We start from the raw sequence: 22,447 nt of genomic DNA on the forward strand, positions 1-22,447 counted from the left end.
AATAAAAGTAAAAAACAAAGAAAATAAAAAAAATATTTAAAAAATATAAAACTAAAAACAAAATCTCCTATGGCGCAGTAATCTGCACTACTGTTATATCTGCAGCAACCAGCACAATTTATATCAGAGCGCCCTTACAATCTGTCGTAGCTACCGAGATAGCCAATTTCTTTCCCAGTGAGGGCGACGGAGGGTGTGCTGATGCAATCCTGCTGACGGGTGTGAATTTCCCAGGCTTCTCTGATCTCCCACCGCAGCCTGTCCTGATACCTGGCCACCATGTGGCACTGCTCTGTCGCCTTTACTGGGAAAGAAATTGACTATCTTGGTAGCTAGGACAGATTGTGAGGATGCTCTGATATAACTTGTGCTGGTGGCTGCAGATATAAAAGTAGTGCAGATTACTGGGCCCTAGGATATTTTGTTTTCAGTTTTAAACTTTTTTATTTTTTTTAATTTGTTACTTTTATGATTGTTTTTGTATTTGTCATTCCCAGATTACTATGTCACGTGTTTTCTGTCTTTTCATAATTATTGCCTGTTCGCGACAATAAACATCAGTTGTTAGTCAGCGCCGCGTTTGTGTGATCCTCCTATCGCCCTGTTCCTGCGCTGTTTGAAACTCAGTTATGTACCAACAGACGCACCTAGAGTCTGCTCTGGAATCAGAAATAAGTTTTTGGAAACGCACTTCTCTTATCATATATTATGTTATGTCTTATCATGTGTCAGCGCTTTCTATCTATCATGGTAAGCGAATTTCTAAAACATTTTTTTCTCATGTTCGCGCTCTGCCACGTGCCCATGGATGTCTTTTTTCTTTCTTTCTTTTTTCTTCAGTGTATGCCTGACATTTATATTCTTGTTCTTTTCGAAATAAGCTCAGTTGTTAGTACTGCCTGTCTCGTCTGCCACCGTACTCGTCTTGTTTGCGCTAAGCCTCCCATTTAGTCTGCGTGTTTAGTTCGCTTTACGTTAATTTGCCGCAAGTCGTAATCTCGTGACAGAGACCTAATATTAATGCAAAGCGGGCTTTATGTAGGTTCGCTCTAAAACCAGATGCGTTCTGTAACCTACCACAATACTCGCTGCAGAAAATGATGGCAATACGTTAAATAATGTTGTTTTAAGTAAATAAGACCATAAGGTAGACTCTTCGTCCTAATCGCTGCGGACACATATTTCACACATCGTATGAGGATGTGGTGGGGTAACAAAATATGTTTGTACGGTGTAACGATCAGGAATTGTTTTTCGTGGACAGGGTGAGGGAAAAAAGTATTATATATATGCGGCGCAGGCCTCCATTTACGCAATCGCAGATTCTTTAGCATGAGTGTCACGGAACAAACAATAGCGAAAAAAAAACCATTGCACTTGTTCACGCGAAGTTGGTTGAGCGAATGAATGATTGGGTACTAGTCCAAATCAGTGTCGAATACAATAAAAATCAAGTTACCCGAAAAATTCAGACACCTCTCAAGTTGTTACTAACGATCAGAAACTATACAAAATCTGCAGTTGTGCAACGTGGAAATGAAGGATAAAGAGATTGGCGGGAAAAAGTACGCCCAAAATTACCAGACCAAAAGTTCCGAATACAGTCGCTCTTTCACAGTAGTTATTAGATATCGTGAATGCTAGCTGGGTTTCTTATATTAGGATACATGAGAGAAAATGTCACTGCGGTTAAACGCTAATGCGGTTAAACGCTGCGGTTAAACGCTAACGCGTGTCGACGAGAAAACTCGCGTCTGGCGTAACTTGTCAAAAGGAATCCCAGTATTGCTGCTTCCGTTGTGCTTTTCCCGGATTCATAATTGCGCGAAAGAACTCAGAACTATTTCCGCCGACGCCTTGAGCGTTGCCTATGCTGAACCTTGCACTTGTCGTTGCATCTGAGATGGTAGCCGAAGATATGACAATTATTTGATCAGATTCCATCTTCTGGGAGTAGCATCATAAAAGTACCCTTCGTCCCCTTTGCACCGTGCCGGTACTGTTTATTTTGTAACCGTAGCCGCGTCCTTGATAGGGCTGGCAAATAAACAACTTTTGCAGAAACGTTGTCGCAGTCCTAAATCCGGGCATCCGACATTTCTCTACGTGAAAGGCGAAGTACACCCCGCTCCCACTGAAAAGAATGCCTGTCATGACAAGAAACATGATATAGTCAGAACCTTCCGCTATGTTCGCAACAATGATCACTACGCTTCCTACGCAGCTTAGTAGGACAAACAAATATGGGGCTGTTACCCACCGAGGCCCGTCTTTCATCGTGAAACGAAGCCTAACCAGGGCTAACATCATGAAGAGGTTAAAAAAAGCTACGAAGAGCATCGAGCCGTTGATCGCAGACTTCAGCGAGCCGAGGAAAGTGAACAAGGAAGCCGTGACACTTCTCAGAATTAAAGAAGTAACCGGAAGAGACGATTTGAGGGAAATCGACGACAGTACTAAAGGAAGGTGACCCTTTCTGGCCGCAGCAAAGGCTAGTCGCCCGTTGCTGAAGAAGCCAACTGACAGTGATGCAAAAGCGCTGACGGACGCTACAGCGGGCATGATGATAGCGCCGGCAGTGCCCCAGCTTTGGATAGCGAAGGTCAGTGCAACAGCGTCGCTGGCGCCGATGTCGCTATGCTCAAGAACGATGAAGTAGGCCACATTGGTCAACGTGTAGAGGAAGATCACCGTCAGCATTCCGAGGAAAAGAGCCAAAGGTAGATTTCGTGACGGGTTCTTCACTTCTTCCCCAAGGTTGCACACGGTCGCTCTGCGTAGTTGGAGAGAGAGAGAGAGAATAAACATTTATTAGGGCAAACGGTGGTGGTTGAGCCGTCACTAGGTGGGGTGGGTTCGCCTCAGTCCAGGTACCCTTGGGCCTTGGCTGCTGCCCTGGCACGGGTGACCAGAAACATCTGGTCAGCGTGACGGGAGCTGGTCAGCAGGCCCCCCCACTGCTCCGGGGAAGGTTTGGGATTGGGGATAAGCGATGGGGTGTTTTGCCAGGCCCACACCATGTGGTAGGTAGTAATGAGAGAGGGGCAGAATTTACAGTTGGAAACAGAAAAGAAAGTGAGTGTAATCTCACGATCTTCATCTCGAGCAGAAAAGTAACGCGACATTTCCTTTCCAAGTTAGTCAGGCAAAAGAATTCTGGTGCGATGCGGAACTTTATATTAGTTGGTAATAGGCTGCTCTCTAACCCATGCAACCTACCTGAAAGATACTAAACCTCTCTTAGTTACAAAGATAATCTGAAGATGTGATCTAATGCAGCATTTTTTCGGGAAACAGTCACCGCGAATAGGTATAATTGCTTGGGTTCGAACATAGGATGAAACCGTTAGATCCCGGACGCCACCCGCTAGGCCCCGGAGGCCGAACAGCAAGCTGGTGTTGAGAGTTAATCAAGAATGCGGAAGAGCCTTTAAGCGTTTAGGAGACTTAAAGAGTCTTTTAGGCGCCAGGTGCAGGACATACCCGTCTTGCGATGACTTGTAAACGGAATGTGGCGAAAATAATTCATTCTGAGAAATGTTGTGATTTTGTTAGAGTATTTCAATCTGTGTTCTGAAGATTTCGTGCCCCCTCAGTATGCTTCATTGGAGAGCAAAAAATTAATCCGGACGATGTCTTTCCAGCCAAAAGAAGAAAATAACCCAAAGAAAGAGGCGCAAATACGAGTTAGCGGTATTCAAGTGAAAAATATTATCCCCCGGCCGTCGTCTTAAAAGCACGCAAACGGACCCCCGTGCCCCGAGTACTTTCTTGTCCGGAATTTATACCCTTTTTAATCTATCATTTAAAAATCCGTAGCCACATATGGAAATGGAATTTTGGGTATATCGGCTGCCCCCAACGCCGCGTTTTTCCCCTTGCGGGGCTTAAAAGATTTGTGGCTTAATAAAGCAACCAAAAGGCCACAAGGCATGCAACGTTACAAACCAACCTATCGTCACGCTTTATCACAAAGCCTTGAGCCAAATTGTTCCTGCATCACTTAATGTTGAACTTGCACTCTCTACCGCGAAATCTACTTCAAGGAGAGAATACATCCGCAACCACATACTAACAAAATACGTGTCCTTTTGACAGTTTTCTCTAATGGCTTTCGTACTTCAGCAAGTTTTTCCTCGTTTCCGTTTGGGTTTAAAGGAAATATATTTAACGCTGTCTTCACCCTCAAACTCCAAACAAAAAAAATTACACCATCTTCCCGCGGGGAACCCTGATGAGGATGCGAAGCATCATGGGGGTTCCGTGTGGTTCCATTGTGTTGCCGTTATTTTGAGTGATCTGGTGTTTAGTAGCGCCAGAGGGAATTCCGCGTCCGGGTCCACACCGGTGGCAAAGGCACGCAAGTACTGTTGTGTTACGGTGAGTAGGTGGTGGTTCTCGAGGCGCCGAAACTCGTCCATCATGTTCTTATCGATGTTGTCGTCTCGGTGGTAGAATCGGTAGTCTCCGTCAGCGTTGGTGAGGTAGAGGTTGTTGACGTTGGTGCACCGGCTGAGAGCAACGTACACGCCCTCCTCTTCGCAGCTTTGTCTTCTTCTCCTTCTTCTTCAGCGGTTCCCCCACGGGAAGATGACGACGGTGGTTGAACGGTGGTTGAACGGTGGCTGAAGATATCTCGTGATGTATTCTTTGGTTGGCCAATCCCTAGGGGCATCCTGCCACAATCATCATCAGAGGCTCTGTGGACGGGGCACGGACGCGGGACATCCCCCCGAGCAAGAGATGCTTCGCATGTAAAAATTGGCCACGTAGCTGCTCCTTTCGTTGCAAATGTCGGCGAAAGACGATAGTTGACTGGCGCATCTGCCAAGTAAAGGCCTGCCTTCTCTTTCCGCGCACCTCTCATGCTGTTCCTCTCCCCTCTCGTTCCTCCCAAAATAACTCGCTATGGATTTGCTCAACGCAATTGAAATTTACCGCGTTCCATTGCTCCCAGTCGGGTGTCTCAATGCCAGCGCTGCCATACGGCGGAGATGGGCGGGAATTGAGACACCCTACTACAACGTTTATACAACCACGTTGCCCTACTCCACGAGCGTTTTAAGCATAACGTGGATCCCATCTACTGGAACCTTTCCTTGCTATTCCCGTTTGATTTTTAAGGGCCGCCAGGAGGTAGCGCTGCAAACAGCAGGAGACGGTTTTCTGCCATTGATGTAGTGTTTCATTTGCTATCGCCAAAACCAAGCATCCAAGAATTTTTTAATAAAGGAACACTGATAATATTACGTATTTATTGATTTGCTGCCTTATATTTGCGTAATCTGTAGTTCTTGTTCAACAATGTTGACAAGTATGAACACTGACACCGTAGTTATAACTTTAGATTCGGCTGTGACTATATAACACTATTACGCAGCTTTCGTTTCACTTTGGCCAGGTGGTTGAATCGAGTCCCAGACAGACAGACAGACAGACAAACAGACAGACAGACAGACAGACAGACAGACAGACAGACAGACAGACAAACAGGCAGACCAAAATTTCTGTGTTTAAGTGTCCCAAGAAAGAATATCGTCTTTAAAACAATTACAGTTGTTTTCCAGACGCCAGGATTAAAATAAATACTGACCCTCCGTCCATTGTTAGATATGCAGCCACGTAGGCGTGAGCTAAGCCCCAAGCTGTAGTCTGGCCGCCGAAAAAAGGACCTGTAAGATGGTTGGTACCTGAAAATGCAATTTATAGAGTCAAGCACTGCCCATGGGCTATAACAACGTTTCAAACTGTCCGCTGATTGGGGTTGCCGTTACAGAAAACTCCAATTGTGACTGTTGAATAATATTGGACAGTTGACTTATTTCCAGAGGGGGCAATTTACCTTGATCGTCGAATAATTGTATTAATATGTGCGACACGCCCTACATAAAAACTAATATTGCGCGCCCTATATCGGGAATGAGAACAGTGTTTCAAAAAAAAAAAGTGTTGTGACAATTCCTTTCTGCGTGCTTGGCATCACCCAATTTCGTTTACAAACATTCTGTTCTTTCTATTTCGTTTTTGGTTTCCCTTTTCTCTCGGGTAATAAAGCAACATGTGCTATATGCAACTGCGCTTACTGTTATGATTTATATGAAGGTCTTCTCAGACACTTAAACAGTGATTTGCTGTTGGACGCGGTCTGCTTACCTGCGAATATGGCCCCTATTGCTGTGCCGACAATTGAGAGTAGTGTTACTATCTTCAGGAAAACAAAGGCATTTTGAAGCCTTGCTGACGTCCCAACAGAAACGGCGTTGAGGGTTGCCGCAAGAGCTGAAATACAAACAAGTATTGCATCCTTGATTTCAGTAACTATAGTACCAAGTTTACTACAAAACACCATGAGTTGAAGGTACCATACAACGGATATTTGTTGAGCATATGTTCTCTACCACAAAGGAAAGCGTATAAATTGAACCAGAGTCGTTGAATAATTTAGCTGGTTACGAAATTTCAGCGTCTGTTCATGGCCATGGTTCTATTTTATAAAGGGAAGGCGTGCGATGCTGCAGGCGCCCCCGCCTCTAGGGAGAATCCAGAGGACGCGGGTGCCGCAAGCGGTCGCGAATTTTCGCGCACTCTCGGCATGCGCGTGCTCGGTGCGTTTTCGTAGCCACCCTTTGATTTAACTGAATTTCTTGCGTATTCTTCTTCGCACTCATACACCACCCCCCTTTCATTGGCGAATTTTCTACCGCGAAGCTGTTAGCCTCTAGTTGGTCGGAAAATTTCGTGTTTAAACAAAAAAAAATTCAGGGTAGCTTGCACTCACGCGCAAGAATTGAATGGCAAAGCTTTTGCAGGTGAGCACTGCTGGACACATACTTAAGTTTCACTATCGTTGTTTATTTGCATAAATGCGCTGCTATAGCGTCGTGATTATGCATCGAGGAGGTCGTCGTCTTCTTCGTGGTGAGTAGTAGATGCAATGTCATCCTCAGCATTGTATTCTTCCACCACCTCTTCGTCATAGATTCAAGGCAGCTTTGGAGGTATCTGCAAGTCGTCTCCGGAAGGATTGGCTCACTCGTAGCCATGTCTCCAATTATTCCTAGCTTCTACAGAATGCGGTAGCCATGGTGACCTCTCCCAAGCAGGGTCTCTTTTCAACTGTAGCCTTCGCACTGGAGATTTTTGTTTTACATGCGCTTGAGGACAGAGCTGGAATTTTTTTTGCTGAGGCCACTCAGCGGGCAAGGGACTCGTCAGTCGCCGCGCGCGCTCACGAGAGCTGGGTATTGTTTCGTTGCTTGGGGTTTTTGTAAGTTTTTGCTAAAGCCACTACGCGTGCCGAGAACACTCAGCGGCCGCCGCGGGGAACGGGCTTACGAGCGGTCATCATCTTCTTGATACTTTTTCATGCAACGGCTATTGTATGGCCCGTACAACAGCGCCGCTGCTGAAACACAGGCAGGAGCCCGCAGTTCTTGCCTAAGATGCCGAGGGCCCGCTTCATGATAATCAGTCATACAGCATAGAGCTTAGTATTCGTTAAAGAAAACGTCAAAACAAGCATCCGAACCGCAATTTGCATAGCAAGGCTCCTGTAAACAGTTGCTCCCACCTTCCAACCATCTTGTGTTCCTGGTAAAGATTATGTTTGCGGATTATGTTTGCAGACTGGGCAGGACTAGCGTCACTAAATTGAGCACTTCTTGCCTAAGTCGCCGAGCGCATTCGTTCCGGCTGTAGGCAGGACCAAGCAGTTGCCGCCAGGGAAGCCGCGTGCAAGGTACAAGCCCCCCAGGACGAAGAGAAACCCTTCGTAACTCCCCCATCAGAATTTGTGGAGATTTACGAGAGCATCGCAGGACATCCACTTTCCTGGGACGGGATGGAGATATTTCTCATCAATCCGCTCCCGTTGCCGATTTGCCGTTGCCGATGACTGCACCCGAGGGCGGTTTAGTGCACCATGACGTTTCCAATTTTCATTTTTATTTAACTTAAAACATGGGAGCTCCGCAGTCAGGGGTGCTTTTTGATAATTGAATAACAGAAGCAAATGCACGAGGTTGAGAGTATACAATTGATAATTTATGGCGCTACTAAACGCCGATCACGTCAGATTTAGAATAATACGGAAAGTGAAAGCCGAGGACGTACTTACAGGGATTTAAAACCACTGCAGATAGACAAGGGATCGAAACAGCGAAAGAGAAGCTGCGTTGTACCATTCCGCAGCAACGCTTTTGTATCGTTCCAAATATGAAGTTACAGGTTACAAAGAATAGGAAACCCAAGTCTACAAAAGGAGGCAAATCACCGTGATCCAGAGTAACGCAATCAATTGATTTATTGTGTTACCATGCGCAGCACACGGAGAAATTTCAATATGGCAAGTAGGAGCGTAACGACATTACAAATTCTTGTACGAGGCAGATTGGTCACAAGGTAGTTCAAATTTGCACGAAAGTGCTTAAACTACAGCTTCTACGTGTCGTATCAAGCGAAATCAGTATTTACGTTCAGATGGTGTCGTATAGGACAGGTTCAGGACGTTCGCAAAAGAGGATATTTCGTTTGATCATTGCTCTGTGCGCTTGATTTTATCCCTTTACCTGCTGGGCATGCTGCTGTCTTCGTCACACGCTATTGCTTAATTTATTCTCCCGCAATTCAGGTGGCATCGAAGAAAGAAGTGAATCACTTCAGCCGACGTTCCCACAAAGTGGGTGTAGCAACATAAAGCAACTGAAACTGCACGACTACCAAGGAAAAGACCGTCCAACAGTGCCCATGTAGACATCAGGACAAACAATTTTGTTTTCGGTTTGTTCTGTAATGAGCTCTACGGCAATTTGGAGCATTCGGCGACGTCGTTTATCTGGTGGTCTTGTCAGCACCGCAGATCGCGGCTTGAAGGCTGGAAACAGGCTGGAACGACGCTCGGGACAACGTCAGGGTTGTCACTGTGCTCGCATCGCATCGCATTCGACAGCGGAATAATCGGCACGGATGATGTAAGTGGCCTAAAAATGCTTATCGCACACTCGCTATACTTGGAGTCGAAGCTGAGTCGCCAGTGTCTCGGCGCGGAATGTCTTACTTCCGTTTCTTATGCTGCTCTCCGTCGCTACATGTGAACACAACAGCGAAACTCTTTCCGTTGTACGTTTGTAGGATAACGGCCGCCCGGGACACAACACGTGGTTGACCTGATTCTTTACACGCACTAATTAGGTCGCATAACAGTAAACGGCGTTAGAAGGCCGCGCCACGTCGTTCTTGCACAAAAGGCTTATAAGTGACCGCGTCCCCGTCGCTCTCGCCAGCGCAACACCGCTTGAGGAGCGCTCTCATGCTGATGCTGGCGCCACCGCGCAAGAGCCAAAGGCAGCATAAGAAGTTCGCTCATAGAGTTACGAAGCCGCTCCCTGACCAGAAAAGCATTGAATGACTCTGCATGAACTAACCTGAACCCAAACAGTCTTGCTTACAATGCAGTAGAACGTTTGAAAGCCTCGGCGGAGTTTAAGTAGCCTGACAAAAGCACTGCTGAAAACCATAACTTTAAACAGTAGTGCGCCGCGTTTATAACACGCAGAACAAATAAATACTCTTTAAAACATAATTCAAACTAAAAGAGTGACAAGTGACCCTCTAACTGACAATTTTATTGCAGCGTTTTACTCAATTGAGGCCGTCTGTGCAAAGCGTTTAAGTTTTAGACTCATACAGGGCTCTTCTGGTCTATACAGGAAACAGAGCCAGTCTAGCAGTGATGAAGAGCGGTGTTTATTTCATTATTAAACAACCAGCCGCTGACAAGGGGCGTTGAAATAAATAGACCGTAGAATCTGATCTTCTGCACTTGGGATTACATGCAAACACAACGGGTATTAAATATGTTATAACGGAAACCGCTTCAAGTGAATAAGTTCATCCTTGCAACCCGCATAAGTGTTTGTGTTCATGTGTTTTTGGGACACTTTTACTGAACTTCTTGGGGCGAAAGTGTGTTTCAATCACTTCATGCACCTATGAATATTATCATGAGTTTAGGCCCCTATTATTGGTAACTATAAATTTTCGATAATTTTCGAAGCGAGAATAAAATCCTTGCCGTGAGCCAAACCAGAAATTTTTAAGCGCCCTTGCCGGCACTAAGTGCCCACTCTGATATACACTGACGAACGTATCCACGAGAAAAACCGGTTGGCGGTACCTTGAAATTTGATCAACATTATTACATCCGCAATACTCATGGGGCTATATAAAACAAAAAAAAAACAATAATAAGAACTTTTCAAACTTTCTTTGCACTTAGAATAAATGCATTTGTAGGAAAAGCGGCGTCTTCAGGCCACCCTTTTGACAGCAGCAAATCCGTAGAAACATTGACCGTTTGAAATACAACTATGCGTTTGCATCAAAGTAACGCTATTGTTCGGGATAAAAAATGGCACGATGACTAAGAAGAGATGCGAATGAGTCATTCCACCTGTAATTAGAAAAACGAGGGCACTCGACGTGTAAGTAACATAACTGGAAGAATAAATTTGGAGCAGGAAGCATGTCCTTCCGTCGGTGAGGATGCAGAGGTAGGTGGTAAAACTACATTAAAGGAAAGACAAAAGAGCATTGCGGGATAACACTCTATAAATCAGATGGGCCGTCTGATGATCCATCAGGAATAGCAAAAAGTTGAAGATTTTGCTCAATATCGCAGGTTGATTCACCTAGCCAGCGGCAGGGAACTAAGTAGTTTGTTTTGCCCTCAGGAGAGCATGACGACTAAAGGAGCCGGAACAAGTTAACATCAGCCAGAGTGCCTTTAGTCCTTCTTTGAAGAAGCAATGGCTGATGGATCAGGTCAGTAATATAAACGTGTTCACAGTGACAATAAAGCGTTCATTGTCACTGCCACAGCAGCTGGAATGCCTCGCAGATTAGTTTCCCGTTTGTATTTTACTGCGTGCACGTAGCTCGATGCACTTACCGATGAAAGCCATAGCCAGAAGCACGGTCGCAGCGTAAGGTGGCTGACAAGAGGGGTAGACCAGACGCAGCGCGTAGCTTGAGAAGGCCAGCCCTTGCAACGCATCAGACAACGGGTCTCCTATCAAGATTCTTCCCCAGACGTACATGAAGGACACGAAATCACCGGGGCGACCAAACGAATCACCCGCCGCACTGAGGAATGCGTATTCGCCACCAGATGCCGGTATCAGTGAGCCCAACTCAGCCATGCATACTGCCTCTGCAATGGAAAGTCGGAGAGTACCGCCAAGAAAAATACAAATTATTTTTCAATGCTTTAGTTGTTTTCATTTCTCTTTAATTTTACTGTAAATACGCCTCGTAAAAATTATAAACATTTCTTGAAACTGCTGAAAAACGGTAAAAAAAAAGCGTGGTAGGACAATTCCTTTTGCCGCATAAAAAGAGCTTTAGAAATATTACCACAGCCCCAACAGGATGATGGTGGTTCCTTTACGGAAAAAAGAACTCGTCAACGCCGTACGTGCATTTGGTTATGCTGAGTGAGACACATTTCTGGACAAGGTGATTCATGTCGGAATTTGAAAATGATATATATGAAAATGACACACGAAATGCCACATGACAGACGCGAACTCACAACTGCTTAATTTTACCGAGAAATACCCCCTAAATACTCTTGCGCATCCATAGAAACGTATTTTAAATAATACGTAAAATTAGCAACTAAGTATAAACAACGACTGTCCAAAAATGGTATTTATTTTAGAAAACGTACGGGAAGAACACGATCACACAGGCGCTTGCGGGTGTAAAATACGTGTCCGGTAATGTATGGGTGATAGCGCACGGGTCGTGTGCAGTGTAAATGTTTTTGTTTTTTTCTTCTTTCTATAAGGACATGGCGCAGTTTTACAAGGGTGTGGAATTTGCACGCGTATGCACAGGTGTTGTCGCTTCTTACCCGTGTCGCGTACTAAACTTTTATCCTTTAAATTATCACCACGCCACCTTCAAAATGCACCCTTCGACGTTGCGGAAACGGCAGACGGCTGCACTCAACAAAAAGAAAAGTGCAATGTGTAAAATCAATGCTTATAACACGTTTCACACTCAAGCGGTGACCCTGGCGAAGATGTGTTGTGGAATTAAACAGCGCATTAACCCGCAACGGCCGCTGATTATTGCGTTTCTAGAGGAAATGCGCAAGCAGAGGTAACTATGTCATTGCTTATTGTCAAACGAGTACTCATATTGGTTGTTTTGTCGTGTGCAGCACGAGTCTTGCGCCGCGCGCAACGTGAACAAGCAGACGACGCGAGAGCGCTATCCACACCAGGAGCTGTTCGTCCCGCCGCCGCCAGGTGCCGACTGTGTTCGCGCTCGGGCGAATAGTGGTGCCGGCAACCTCGACGAGTGGACAATCGCGCACGAGAATTCGGTGACCTGCTTGTTTCACAGGCAACAGAGTATATATCCTCTCGGACTCAATGGCTCAATGGCAACATTGTTCTCCGACGCACAGTCTTTCTCCTAGGCCCACTCCTATTTAAGCTTACGCGTGACGTCGGGTCTATGTCCGTGCCGGCACTGCGGGTAATGCGTGCGCTCGGATGTTGGCCTGACAGCTCACCTACCACAAACCCCATAGTGTTGCTGCCGTGCCCTGCCTTCACAACCACGTTCTGCGGACGCCCAAGCCGCCCTGCTCTCCCTGAAAGCCACCCTATCACTCTACCATTTCATAACGTTGTCTTTCCTATGGCGACACGAGGCCGCGTCGTGGCGTCAACTACAAACGAATTCGCCTGGAACTCCTATGATACACGCCTTCCGCTATCATGATTGCGGATCCCTACAGTGCCCCGTATGAGACGCGCCCGCCTATCGGCATATTGAATGATCTTGCATACATACCCTATAGACCACCACTCTAACTTCCCACTGCAAGCTTTCGGGAAGCAGCTCACCGGCACATCAGCCAATGGTCAGCTACGACTTATCGACCATGCCAAGGCGGTGGCGGTCCTACATAACACGCTAGATTGAGGGTATCGCTGAGGCATCGAGTAAGTTAACTATTAAACATTTACAAAGTAACCGCAATATTCTCAGTGCATTTCGTTCGCACTTCTACGTGAACTAAAGAAATGGCAAATGAACACGCTGTGATTGTGGGTATACTAAGACAGGGAGGCCAAACGAGCGCCCGACAGAAAACAGTATTCACCAGAAGCAGTCTGAATGAGTGCAAAAGAGAGAACACGAATGTTCGCTATTTGTGTGATTGATCATGTGTATTGATTGATTGATTGATTGATTGATTGATTGATTGATTGATTGGTTGATTGATTGATTGATTGATTGATTGATTGATTGATTGATTGATTGATTGATTGATTGATTGATTGATTGATTGATTGATTGATTGAGCGCGCCGACGCTACTCAAGGCCCAACCACATGCACGCGTAAAACCGACGTACTCGCGCAACGACGTAAACCGGCGTAAGCGCGTAAGGAACCGGCGTACTCCGGCGTACGCGGAATGCATTGCTACGCGCTTGTTACGCCCAAGTCAGAGCCCGCCAGACATCGACGCAAACTTTAGGGCGCACGGTGTTGACGTAGACCTCTGGCGGTGATGGTATCTAGCAGTCAGGTCGCATAACAAGACAGCAAATTGACAAATAAACAAACTTTACTATTAATTATGCGATAAAACGAAGTAATTTGTAAAACGCGGAGTGCAAACAACCTGACAAAGCACGCGAAGCAATGAGCAACTATGGAAGCAAGGCCGTTTACGCCAAATGTAGCGGACGGTTTTGTGCCTGCCGAGTATACATGCTAATCCTTTGCGTTTTTTATTGCCCCAAGAACGGTTTAGTTGTTTCTGTATTAAATATACGTACTTTTGTGAGAATAGGCATTATTTGTTTAGTTTGAGTTAAAATGTAGTTGAATTGGTCGCCACAAAGCTGAGTAGTCGAGCCACAATGCGCGGCGTTACTCATTATTACGCGCTCGTTGCGCCGATATGTGGTTACTCGCCCTCTCCGACGTCGTCGGTCGGCGTAAAGGCAGCGGCGTATGTCGCCGCAGGCGTACGTCGTTGCGCGTGTACGTCGATTTTACGCGTGGATGTGGTTGGGCCTTTAGACGATGAGGCGCGTCGTAGTGGAGGGCTCTGGACTTTACTTGACCGCTTTGGGATCTTTAACGTGCGCCGAAATCTCGAACACACGGGCGTGTTTGCTTTTCGCCTTCACCAGAAAAGCAGCCTGCACGGCAGGAAATCTATCCTCCGACCTGCGGTCAGCATAACACCTTAAGCCACTTAGCCACAGCGGCGAACACGGATGTTTCTCAGCTATAAGCCTAATGAAACTGGCGAGGGTTACCGTTTTCTATTGCCTCTAAACCAATGGCGTGTCTGTTTTACCATGGCTCTTATTGTTGCCCTCTGAGTGGAAATTTGGTCTGGTCGGTGAACGATTTTAAACTTGAGGACGCAACGCACGGATAGGACGAAGTGCACTATTTGGGATGAATTGGCGCAGTGGAGAATTAACACAGCGCAGCTGCCACCAAACCAAACAGAGCCCCGTGTCACACGTGTCAACAGTTGTAGCCACAGCATCCCAAAACACGAATATATTGCACTAAAGAATATGAACCATTACAAAATTATTAAAAAAACTGCTTCAAAGACGCTACACAAAGAAAACATTTAAGTTGAATTAGATCTTTTGTTTTTTTTTTATGTTATTTCACACAGTGATGTCGCAGCATGATTTGCATTGAAATATTTACCCGCAAGCTTTACCTCCACCGTTACAGATTTCCCTCGTGACTTCCCGCGCTGCCTAATTTTCTATAGGCTTGGGATATCTGCTGTCCCGCGTAGGCGTATGCATTTCTGTCTATTAGGAGAACTGTAAAGCACCCGAGGCCGTTCCCTGACGCGTCCGATATTGCGACGTCTTCCTTTCAATAAACAGGAAAGCGTTAGCAAACGACTTCACTTACGAACAATTGACATGATTCCAGCAGTGAGCCAGACGAGAAGATCCGCTCCCACTGAACCAGAATTTATGAACACCATGCTTGGAGACACGAATATCCCAGAGCCTAGAAAAAAACAAAATGGCATCTTTTTCTTACTCTACCGTTAAAATGGCGTGGTATGTGGAACTCGTCATTGGATGCAGTACTGTCTGTGCCGGGTGTCAATAAAAAAACTTCAAATCCATTACAGAAATTAAGCAAGTGTAAAAGTGTAAAACCCAAATTATGAAGCCAATATGCAATAGGGTAGCGTTGCAAATAGTTGGTCTCGTATCTGTTTGCTTCGCAGCAAACGTCAACGAAAGAGGATAGTTGTCTGCCGTCCGTGCCACGTAACTCCTTTTCAAGACGACAGTCTTTCTTGTGCTATTTTACACGAAGGTTTGGGACTTTCTGTCTGCATGTATGCTTTCTACCTGTATTTCGTCCGTCGATTCAGCAGCACGGCCGGAGGTAAAGTGAATTCCGGAGCTGGCCGTTTACATAGCCAAACTCTTCTATACCCCTATATCTGGAACCACACTTTGTACCTGCAACACTGTTCGGGCATGAAAACTTTTTTGAGCCAGAACATCAGTACATAAGGGGTATATGTATTGTTGTTTTGTTATTGCCTGCTTAGTTATTGGGGTAGCAAAAAAGTAATTGAAAGCCAAGTTTCCAAGTAAAACTACAAAACTATTCCTGCGGTTTAGCTTTGGTTATCCTTAGTTGATAGCGAAAGCTTCACTGCCCTGGCCAGGCCCACTGTCCAACTGTGGTCGAGGTGTGTTTCGCAATAAAATATTGACATGTTTCCAATGAATACACTGTTTATTCATCATCTTTTGTCGCCTCACGGCGTTTAAGTCTCGCCGCTGTACAAGCGACCACAGCTGGATGTTCGTATTCCTTCATCGTACACGGCTTTCCACCGCGCGTTGCCTCCTGGCCTTCCCTCGTGCCGCGTGCTTATCGCTGCGGCGGCGCCTCCTCGCCTTCCTCCAACAGGTGGCGACACAGGTCCTGCGCATGTCTCAGTTCCCTTATATCCTGTCTCTCCCCTACCGCCTATCTTTCTCCGCCATCGGGCCGCTGCTCTGTGCCGGGCGCTTGGGGATGGGGTGTGGTTTGACCTCTAGATTTCAAGGGCAAAACTGGTCACCCCGCGAAGACCTCCCGAGTTAGCGTACTGTACCTTTCACTACAAAATCGCTCGCCCCCGAATCTACAGTTGTTGGGGCATTCGAATAAGCCCAGCGTTAAGAAAGGTTATAGAAGATGCACTGAGATCAGGGGAACGCGGTAGAATCGAAATGGCTTGCAAAACCTCCACCGTAATTATATTAGCAGGAGCTATACGTTCGGGCAATAGCGTGAGAGGTGGGTGCAGAAGAGAAAAGAGACATTCACGTAGCAGTAAGGGGGCAGTACACAATTGTCTTTAGATGCCATTTGCAGGGGAGTAGATACACAACCAATCTTTTATCTCTGCGACCTCACCCCTCGTCCTCTTTTTCCCCCCTCTCCCTTCTTTCGGGATAAATTCAATAGAGGCTTGTTCAGCGCAATTCTCTTTTCTCGCCTTCGTTCTGCTCGCGCGCCGTGTATTGGGACAGGGTCCATCTTTCTCTGTATCCTGGGTTTTTTGTACTGCCCGGAAGAGGCCGTGCGGGAGTTCTCTGCTCTTTGTGCTTGAGTTAACCTCGGGAGTGCAGCAGCCTCTCTGCACCACTTTTAATGTGTCTTTTTTGTTTTTAACTTCCATCGTCAAAGCCACCCAGTGGGTATTCATAACCGAAGAAAGGCGGGAATGGGGGAGGGTGCCTTTGCTCCAATTTAATGAATTGTTTTACAATTGTCACCAGTTTGAGTTGTTTCAAACGCTTCTGGCTATATATACTTCTTTATGACAAGATTTTTCAACGTTTGGCCGGGAGACTTAGTCGCAAGGCAGACAGACGGAGCGACGAAATTTTCGCATTTGAGCAGGCAAATGAAGATATCGCCTTTAATAGCGGCCTTTCTGGAAAGGCGTATATTTTCAAAGGTGTTCTCGTAATGAACGGCAGCGGCTAACAGCATGGTATTTCTAGTGTAGTCGTGGCAATATTCGCAATCCCTGCCCACCCCAAGTTCTCGGCTAACCACAGGACAGTTTCCAACGCTTCAACCTAGAAAACATTGAGCAATACGCCTTCTTTGTGCGCATGGCGCTATGCCTCAAGTGTGGTTCAGATCTTTTGCTATTACTGCGTTCAGTGAGAAACCTATATCACGGAACTTAAAAGCTGTAATTTTGTGCTTTTATTGCGAAATTGCGATGGCACCATGGCAGTCTCAGTTAGCAAATCGGTAACTAATGTCATATCCCGTCCCATATTTTTATTTGAGAATGGTGGGTGGGCGTACGATGTAGCACGAAATTGAAAAGCTGGTCGTGTGTTTTTGAGTACAGATGGGATACTTATTGACTCGTCCTCCTAAGTGCATACATGTAAGAATATTGCTGGGCCTGCACGTAGCAATAACGTTAAGTAACATTGCGTGGTACGGTTGTACGTGTAGGTTCCCGACGTTAGTTTTCAAGACTTTACATTCAGCTTAACGTCGCGCTGTCATTTAGCCAACGAAAGCATCAGGCCGTCGCAAGCTTACCGTTAAATCGTATTCGCGTATAATTCTGCACTCTCCTTTATTTATTCTCCTTACATACAGGTGAGAAGACTATTAGGAACTCTTCAAGGAGAACCTATGAAGCACTATTATGGTAGTACGGTGAAACTAGCATGACTACCCTGCGTACCAAAAAAGCATGTGCAAGAACAAACATTGTGGTTTCGCCATACCATAGTTACGTCGAGAGCCCTGTTTCCTGAGGCGGAGGCGTAGAGTAGTAGTTAAGTGACTTAGGCTTTATTTATTCATTTATTTATTTATTTATTTATTTATTTAGGCATACTGTTGCCCCAGAGGCCGTTACAGGGGTGCGGTTACTACACAACTAGAAGACCAAGAATGTAAATTATTCAGAATGTACACAAACTATACATCAGTATTGTCACATTGAATAAATGTATGCATTTAACACAGCAGACCCACCCGCCGCGGTGGCTCAGTGGCTAAGGCGTTCTGTTGCTGAGCACGAGTTCGCGGGTTCGATCCCCGGCCACGGCGGCCGCTTTTCTGATGGAGGTGAAAAGCAAAAACGCTCGTGTTTACGAGATTTCGGCGCACGTTACAGATCCCCAGGTGGTCAAAATTAATACAGAGCCCTCCACTACGGCGCGCCTAATCGCCTGCGTTGCGTCGGCGCGTTAAACCCTACAATCAATCAATCAACACTGCAGACCCATAAAAACAGAACCATCTTAACAGTAGTATCTATGGGCAAACGAACACAACCAGTTTGATAGATTTTTTCCCAATGCACATTTTGCTTAGGACATCACTCCCTTCAGTTTGTCCTCAACAGTGTCGCAGAGTCACTCTGGGTAACTGTTGTTGGGAGTGTGTTCCATTCTTTATTGTTCGGGCGAAAAGGAATTGGCGTATGCATTAATGCGTAGTTCAGAGATCCGGAAAATATGTTCGCGTGTACCTCTTGGGGTTTTGCCTCGTTGTGGTGCTAAGTATTGAGAAGTGTCTATTTTAAAATGCTGTTTCCAGAGTAAGAAAAGAAACCTTAGTCTAGCTAGGCAGCGTCGTTCGGCTACAGAGGGTAAATTAAGCAATTGCAACATTTCTGTAACAGAATCGGATCGAGAGTAACGAGACAAAATAAATGGGGTTGCTCCTCGTTGGACTCTTTCAAGCATGTTGATTAACCCTGTTTTACAAAGATACCGTACGACACTTGCATATCCTAATGCCGGTCTGACCAGGTTAATTTTGCAGTTAATTTTGGAGTTAATTAGGCGGTTAATTTTGCGTCATTCAAAGCGAGATTAAGTTTCTACGCAAAAATCGTAGTTTCATTTCAGCTGTCGAAAAAATCGCAGTCGAACCACTCCTCTTTGGGTTATTCGAATCCCTGCCCCGCCAGACGGTGGTTTATATTTTCACTTGGTGATCATAATGTCGAATTCAAGCACTCGCATGAAAATGCTCGCATTACAGGCTGTTTCGTTCATCACATTTTTCGCCCTGATTTTATTGAACACGCACACCTAATAAAACGGCTCGCCTTGTATACCGACTACTGATATACCCTAATATAAAAATGCTTACAACGGGTAATGCCTGCCGGTAAAATTGGCGCTGTTTGTGAAAAAAACCTGTTTAAAACTTGTAGAATTAATCCGGAACTCATCTCACAATGGGTTCTTACCAATCACGCTGCTGATCACGACGGATGTGGCGCTGAACAGACCGACTTTCCTTTTGAGCTTCACGCCGGCACCGCTATTATATTCCGCCATGGCGGCTGAGTCCATTGGATTACAGGAGACCGCCTTGCTGTAGCAGAAACGGATGAATGAATGGTTATGAACGAGTGCCTCAAGTCAGTCACTTTTTCTAGCAAAAAACAATAGCCCCACAGCGAGAATTAAAGGTTGAGGAACAGCATATGTTAATGCGAACAAGAGCCCCCCAGATGCCCAAGAATAAGTTCTTTCGTTTCCGAGACAATTTTGTCGCTTTTAAAGTACAAATTGGTAGGGTTAACAAATATGTTACAAAAAAGGTTAAAATCTATTTTGCGTTCATTGCTGCCTAATGCTACATACGAGCTTTATATCTCCAAGAATGTTCGTATATTCGCTAAGTTCCACTTCCAAAGCCTATGGGGCTCTGCTAGAATCTGTACTAAAACCCCAATTGCTGTAATTAACACACGAATTCAATATTATTTTCACTGAATAGACTTTAACTTTGTAAATTCAATAGAGCTGTTTTCGCAGCTAGTGCTTCAAAGAGTTTCACGTACAACCAAATTCTTGAATTTCGGATTAGCGTGCGCCTGCCAGGGCCGGTCAGAAAGTCACGTACATTTTACAAAACGCTTGATTAAAAGATTGCTGGTGACATCTACGGTTTGGTCTTAAGATTTATGTCGCAATAGCGTTAGTTCGGCCTGGAGTGAACATTTTGATTTGGAGTTGGTGCATTAATTGTGTATGCTTTCCAATAAGCGCAGTTCAGCGACGAGAACTAGAGTAGTAGCTACGATTTTTTAATCCCTGCTGTACAGGAAAGTCTGAGGCCATTTACGCTTTTGTGCCTTGAGATTTGGGCGTGAAAGGTGGCAGCTGCGGTGCGTTTGGCAGTTCGAGTAATGAGGTGACAGTGTTAGTGTTTCAAAGTGTTCATTCTTATATTGAGAAACATTTAATTGAAGATTGCGCAAAGGGGGTAAAGGCATTGTACACCTCCAGGGTGGAACCGAAACTACAGGGTCCCAGCATCAGCTGATTCGAATCTTGATGTGCCAAGGTGGTCACGAAAGGCTCGTATGTCTCGATGCAAGTGTAACGTGCAATGTTTGCGTTGTTTTCCCTTTGAACATATCCTTCAATATGAGGAGGTTACGAAAGGAGAGTGGGTGTTTCCGCGTGTTTAGCACAGTTTAAGGTTACTGTCGCACGTTTCTTGTTTAACTTCTTTGCCCATGCACTTGTGGATATATGTGTTGGTTTGCATCCTGCAGTTTGTGATTCTTTGACGTTGGTATCCCCGTGTTGCATGAGGAAGGATGGTGTACCAAGGCGCAGGATCACGAGATCTCCTGAATATTTTTCCGGGAGGGAAGTATGGCAGTCGTAGTAAAAATAGAGCATGGTATGCGAGTTTGCGTGGATCTTCGTCAACTGCGTCGTTTCCCTCCACATATTTTTGCGTGGGAAAGGATGTGATGTGAACTTTTGTAATTGTGTATTTAAGAGTCCTCCTCCAGCGTTTACGTACTATGCCGGAATCCAGGAGATTAGTGGCCTTTTGAGCGTGTGTAACGATGTTTAAGCAATTATTTGGTAGTTCCGTTAGGCGGATCGCCAAGAAGATTTCCGCTTTTCTTTTCCTGTAGTAGGAGTTTTATCGGGTTGCAGTAATTGCCATGGTAGTACACAACAATTGTTGCCTTCACCCATTCGAACGCCCCAGTGTGGACGTATACTGTGTTTTCATTACTTTGGAGCTTTCTTCGAAGGAATTTAATCCTAGCTTCTTGAGTAGCTTCGGGGCTATGTTTTGGGTGGTATGAGGACTTTTAGGGAGAGCCTCTCGATCGGTGCATATCCATCATGGCGTCCAGACGTTTTTTTCTGTGGAGGTGCAGTGTATATATATTCCATTCTATTGCCGGTCGTAATCTTTTCCCAGAGGCTGCTTTTTTGCTAGGAGAGGGGCCTCATTGATATATTCAATCTCAATATAAGACACAATTAGTGCCTGGGCGGTGATGATAAAAGCAGAGGTAGGGCTGCCCTATACGTTGTTGAAATACCGGTGCTTATATGGCTGTCCTCAGTGCGGGTAAGTTCCTGGTACTGCTGGCCTAACGATATCCGCGTCATGATGAGTGCCTTCATAAGGTTTGTCGCTCCATATTTTAATCGTGCTCTTCCACTGTGTCGGCGTTTTACGATGTGGGCGAATTGTTCAAATATTTCCTCTATTCCGGCAATTCTCTGCCGCTTCTCTGCAGCTTCTCTGTAAGGAGATGCCGATTATTCTTAAGTGACAGTTTTCTAACATCTCTTGCTGACGAATTTTTAGGGTTTGTAAATTGGCCGCGTGACGTCATTTATTGTTTGCGGGAGAGAGGTTGCGACGGCGGCAGGGTCGCGAAAAATTCGAAACATTATTTTAAAATTTTTCTAATGGAATCAATTTGGTTATTCGAAGTAATTTTTTGTAATACGGTGACGAGGCGCGCCGTAGTGGTGCGTTTCGGATTAAGTCTGACCTCCTAGGTATCTTTAGCATGCGCCGTAATCTCGTACACACGGGCGCTTTTGCTTTTCTCTTCCATCAGAAAAGCGGCCGCCGCGGCCGCGAATCGAACCCGCGTCCGCGTGCTCAGCAGCACAACGCCTTAGCCACTAAGCCCCCGCGGCGCGTGTACTCCCGATTAGCGTGAGCGCTCGTATCTGGCTGCCTCAGTGTTAGTTTCCTGTTTGCATCGATGACGTGCTTCCTCGCACGCTTAATTATCACGGCTGGTAGAGGGCGGCTAGCAGTCCCGGAAAAACTGAGAAATAAGCCTAATAACGCTATCACATTAAAACAATCTGAATCAAAAGCTGAAGAACAAACCACGACACATCTCCAGTTTTAATAACTGTTACTCAGCGCAAACTGATTCTCAAAGCGACTCACCGCTGGGCAGGTGTCACTGAGTGCAGCAGTTAACGCACAGTACTTTACTTGAACGCGGGCAATCAGCCGGCAGGATGTCCCCTTCAGTGCTTTCTGGCATGCAATGGAAGCCCTAAACGATACTGCGC

At 45.7% G+C, this 22,447-nt stretch overlaps 1 protein-coding gene across 1 annotated transcript; it reads right to left on the bottom strand.

The window, feature by feature from the left end:
- Window positions 1-593: 593 nt before the first annotated feature.
- On the bottom strand, window positions 594-19,443 carry LOC144141528 (Y+L amino acid transporter 2-like). Its single transcript, XM_077673074.1, has 6 exons — window positions 19,330-19,443; window positions 14,982-15,083; window positions 10,949-11,209; window positions 6,154-6,279; window positions 5,594-5,690; window positions 594-2,773 (listed from the first exon to the last, which is right to left on the bottom strand). Exons 1-6 carry the CDS (start codon window positions 19,433-19,435, stop codon window positions 1,960-1,962), a joined length of 1,506 nt encoding a protein of 501 aa, XP_077529200.1. The 5' UTR covers window positions 19,436-19,443; the 3' UTR covers window positions 594-1,959.
- Between the last annotated feature and the right edge of the window lie 3,004 nt (window positions 19,444-22,447).

The sequence above is a fragment of the Haemaphysalis longicornis genome, unplaced genomic scaffold (assembly GCF_048455015.1).
Source record: "Haemaphysalis longicornis isolate Haplotype H1 unplaced genomic scaffold, Haemaphysalis longicornis Haplotype H1 scaffold_6, whole genome shotgun sequence".
In the NCBI taxonomy this organism is placed as follows: Eukaryota; Metazoa; Arthropoda; class Arachnida; order Ixodida; family Ixodidae; genus Haemaphysalis; species Haemaphysalis longicornis.

What these genes read in the sequence shown, in the direction of transcription:
- LOC144141528 (XM_077673074.1), bottom strand. Translation starts at nt 19,435, where the DNA reads ATGGACTCAGCCGCCATGGCGGAATATAATAGCGGTGCCGGCGTGAAG. An exon ending in TGGAATCATGTCAATTGTTC is followed by an intron (nt 11,210 to 14,981) that starts GTAAGTGAAGTC and finishes TTTCCATTGCAG; the next exon opens with AGGCAGTATGCATGGCTGAG. An exon ending in TCTGGCTATGGCTTTCATCG is followed by an intron (nt 6,280 to 10,948) that starts GTAAGTGCATCG and finishes TTTGTATTTCAG; the next exon opens with CTCTTGCGGCAACCCTCAAC.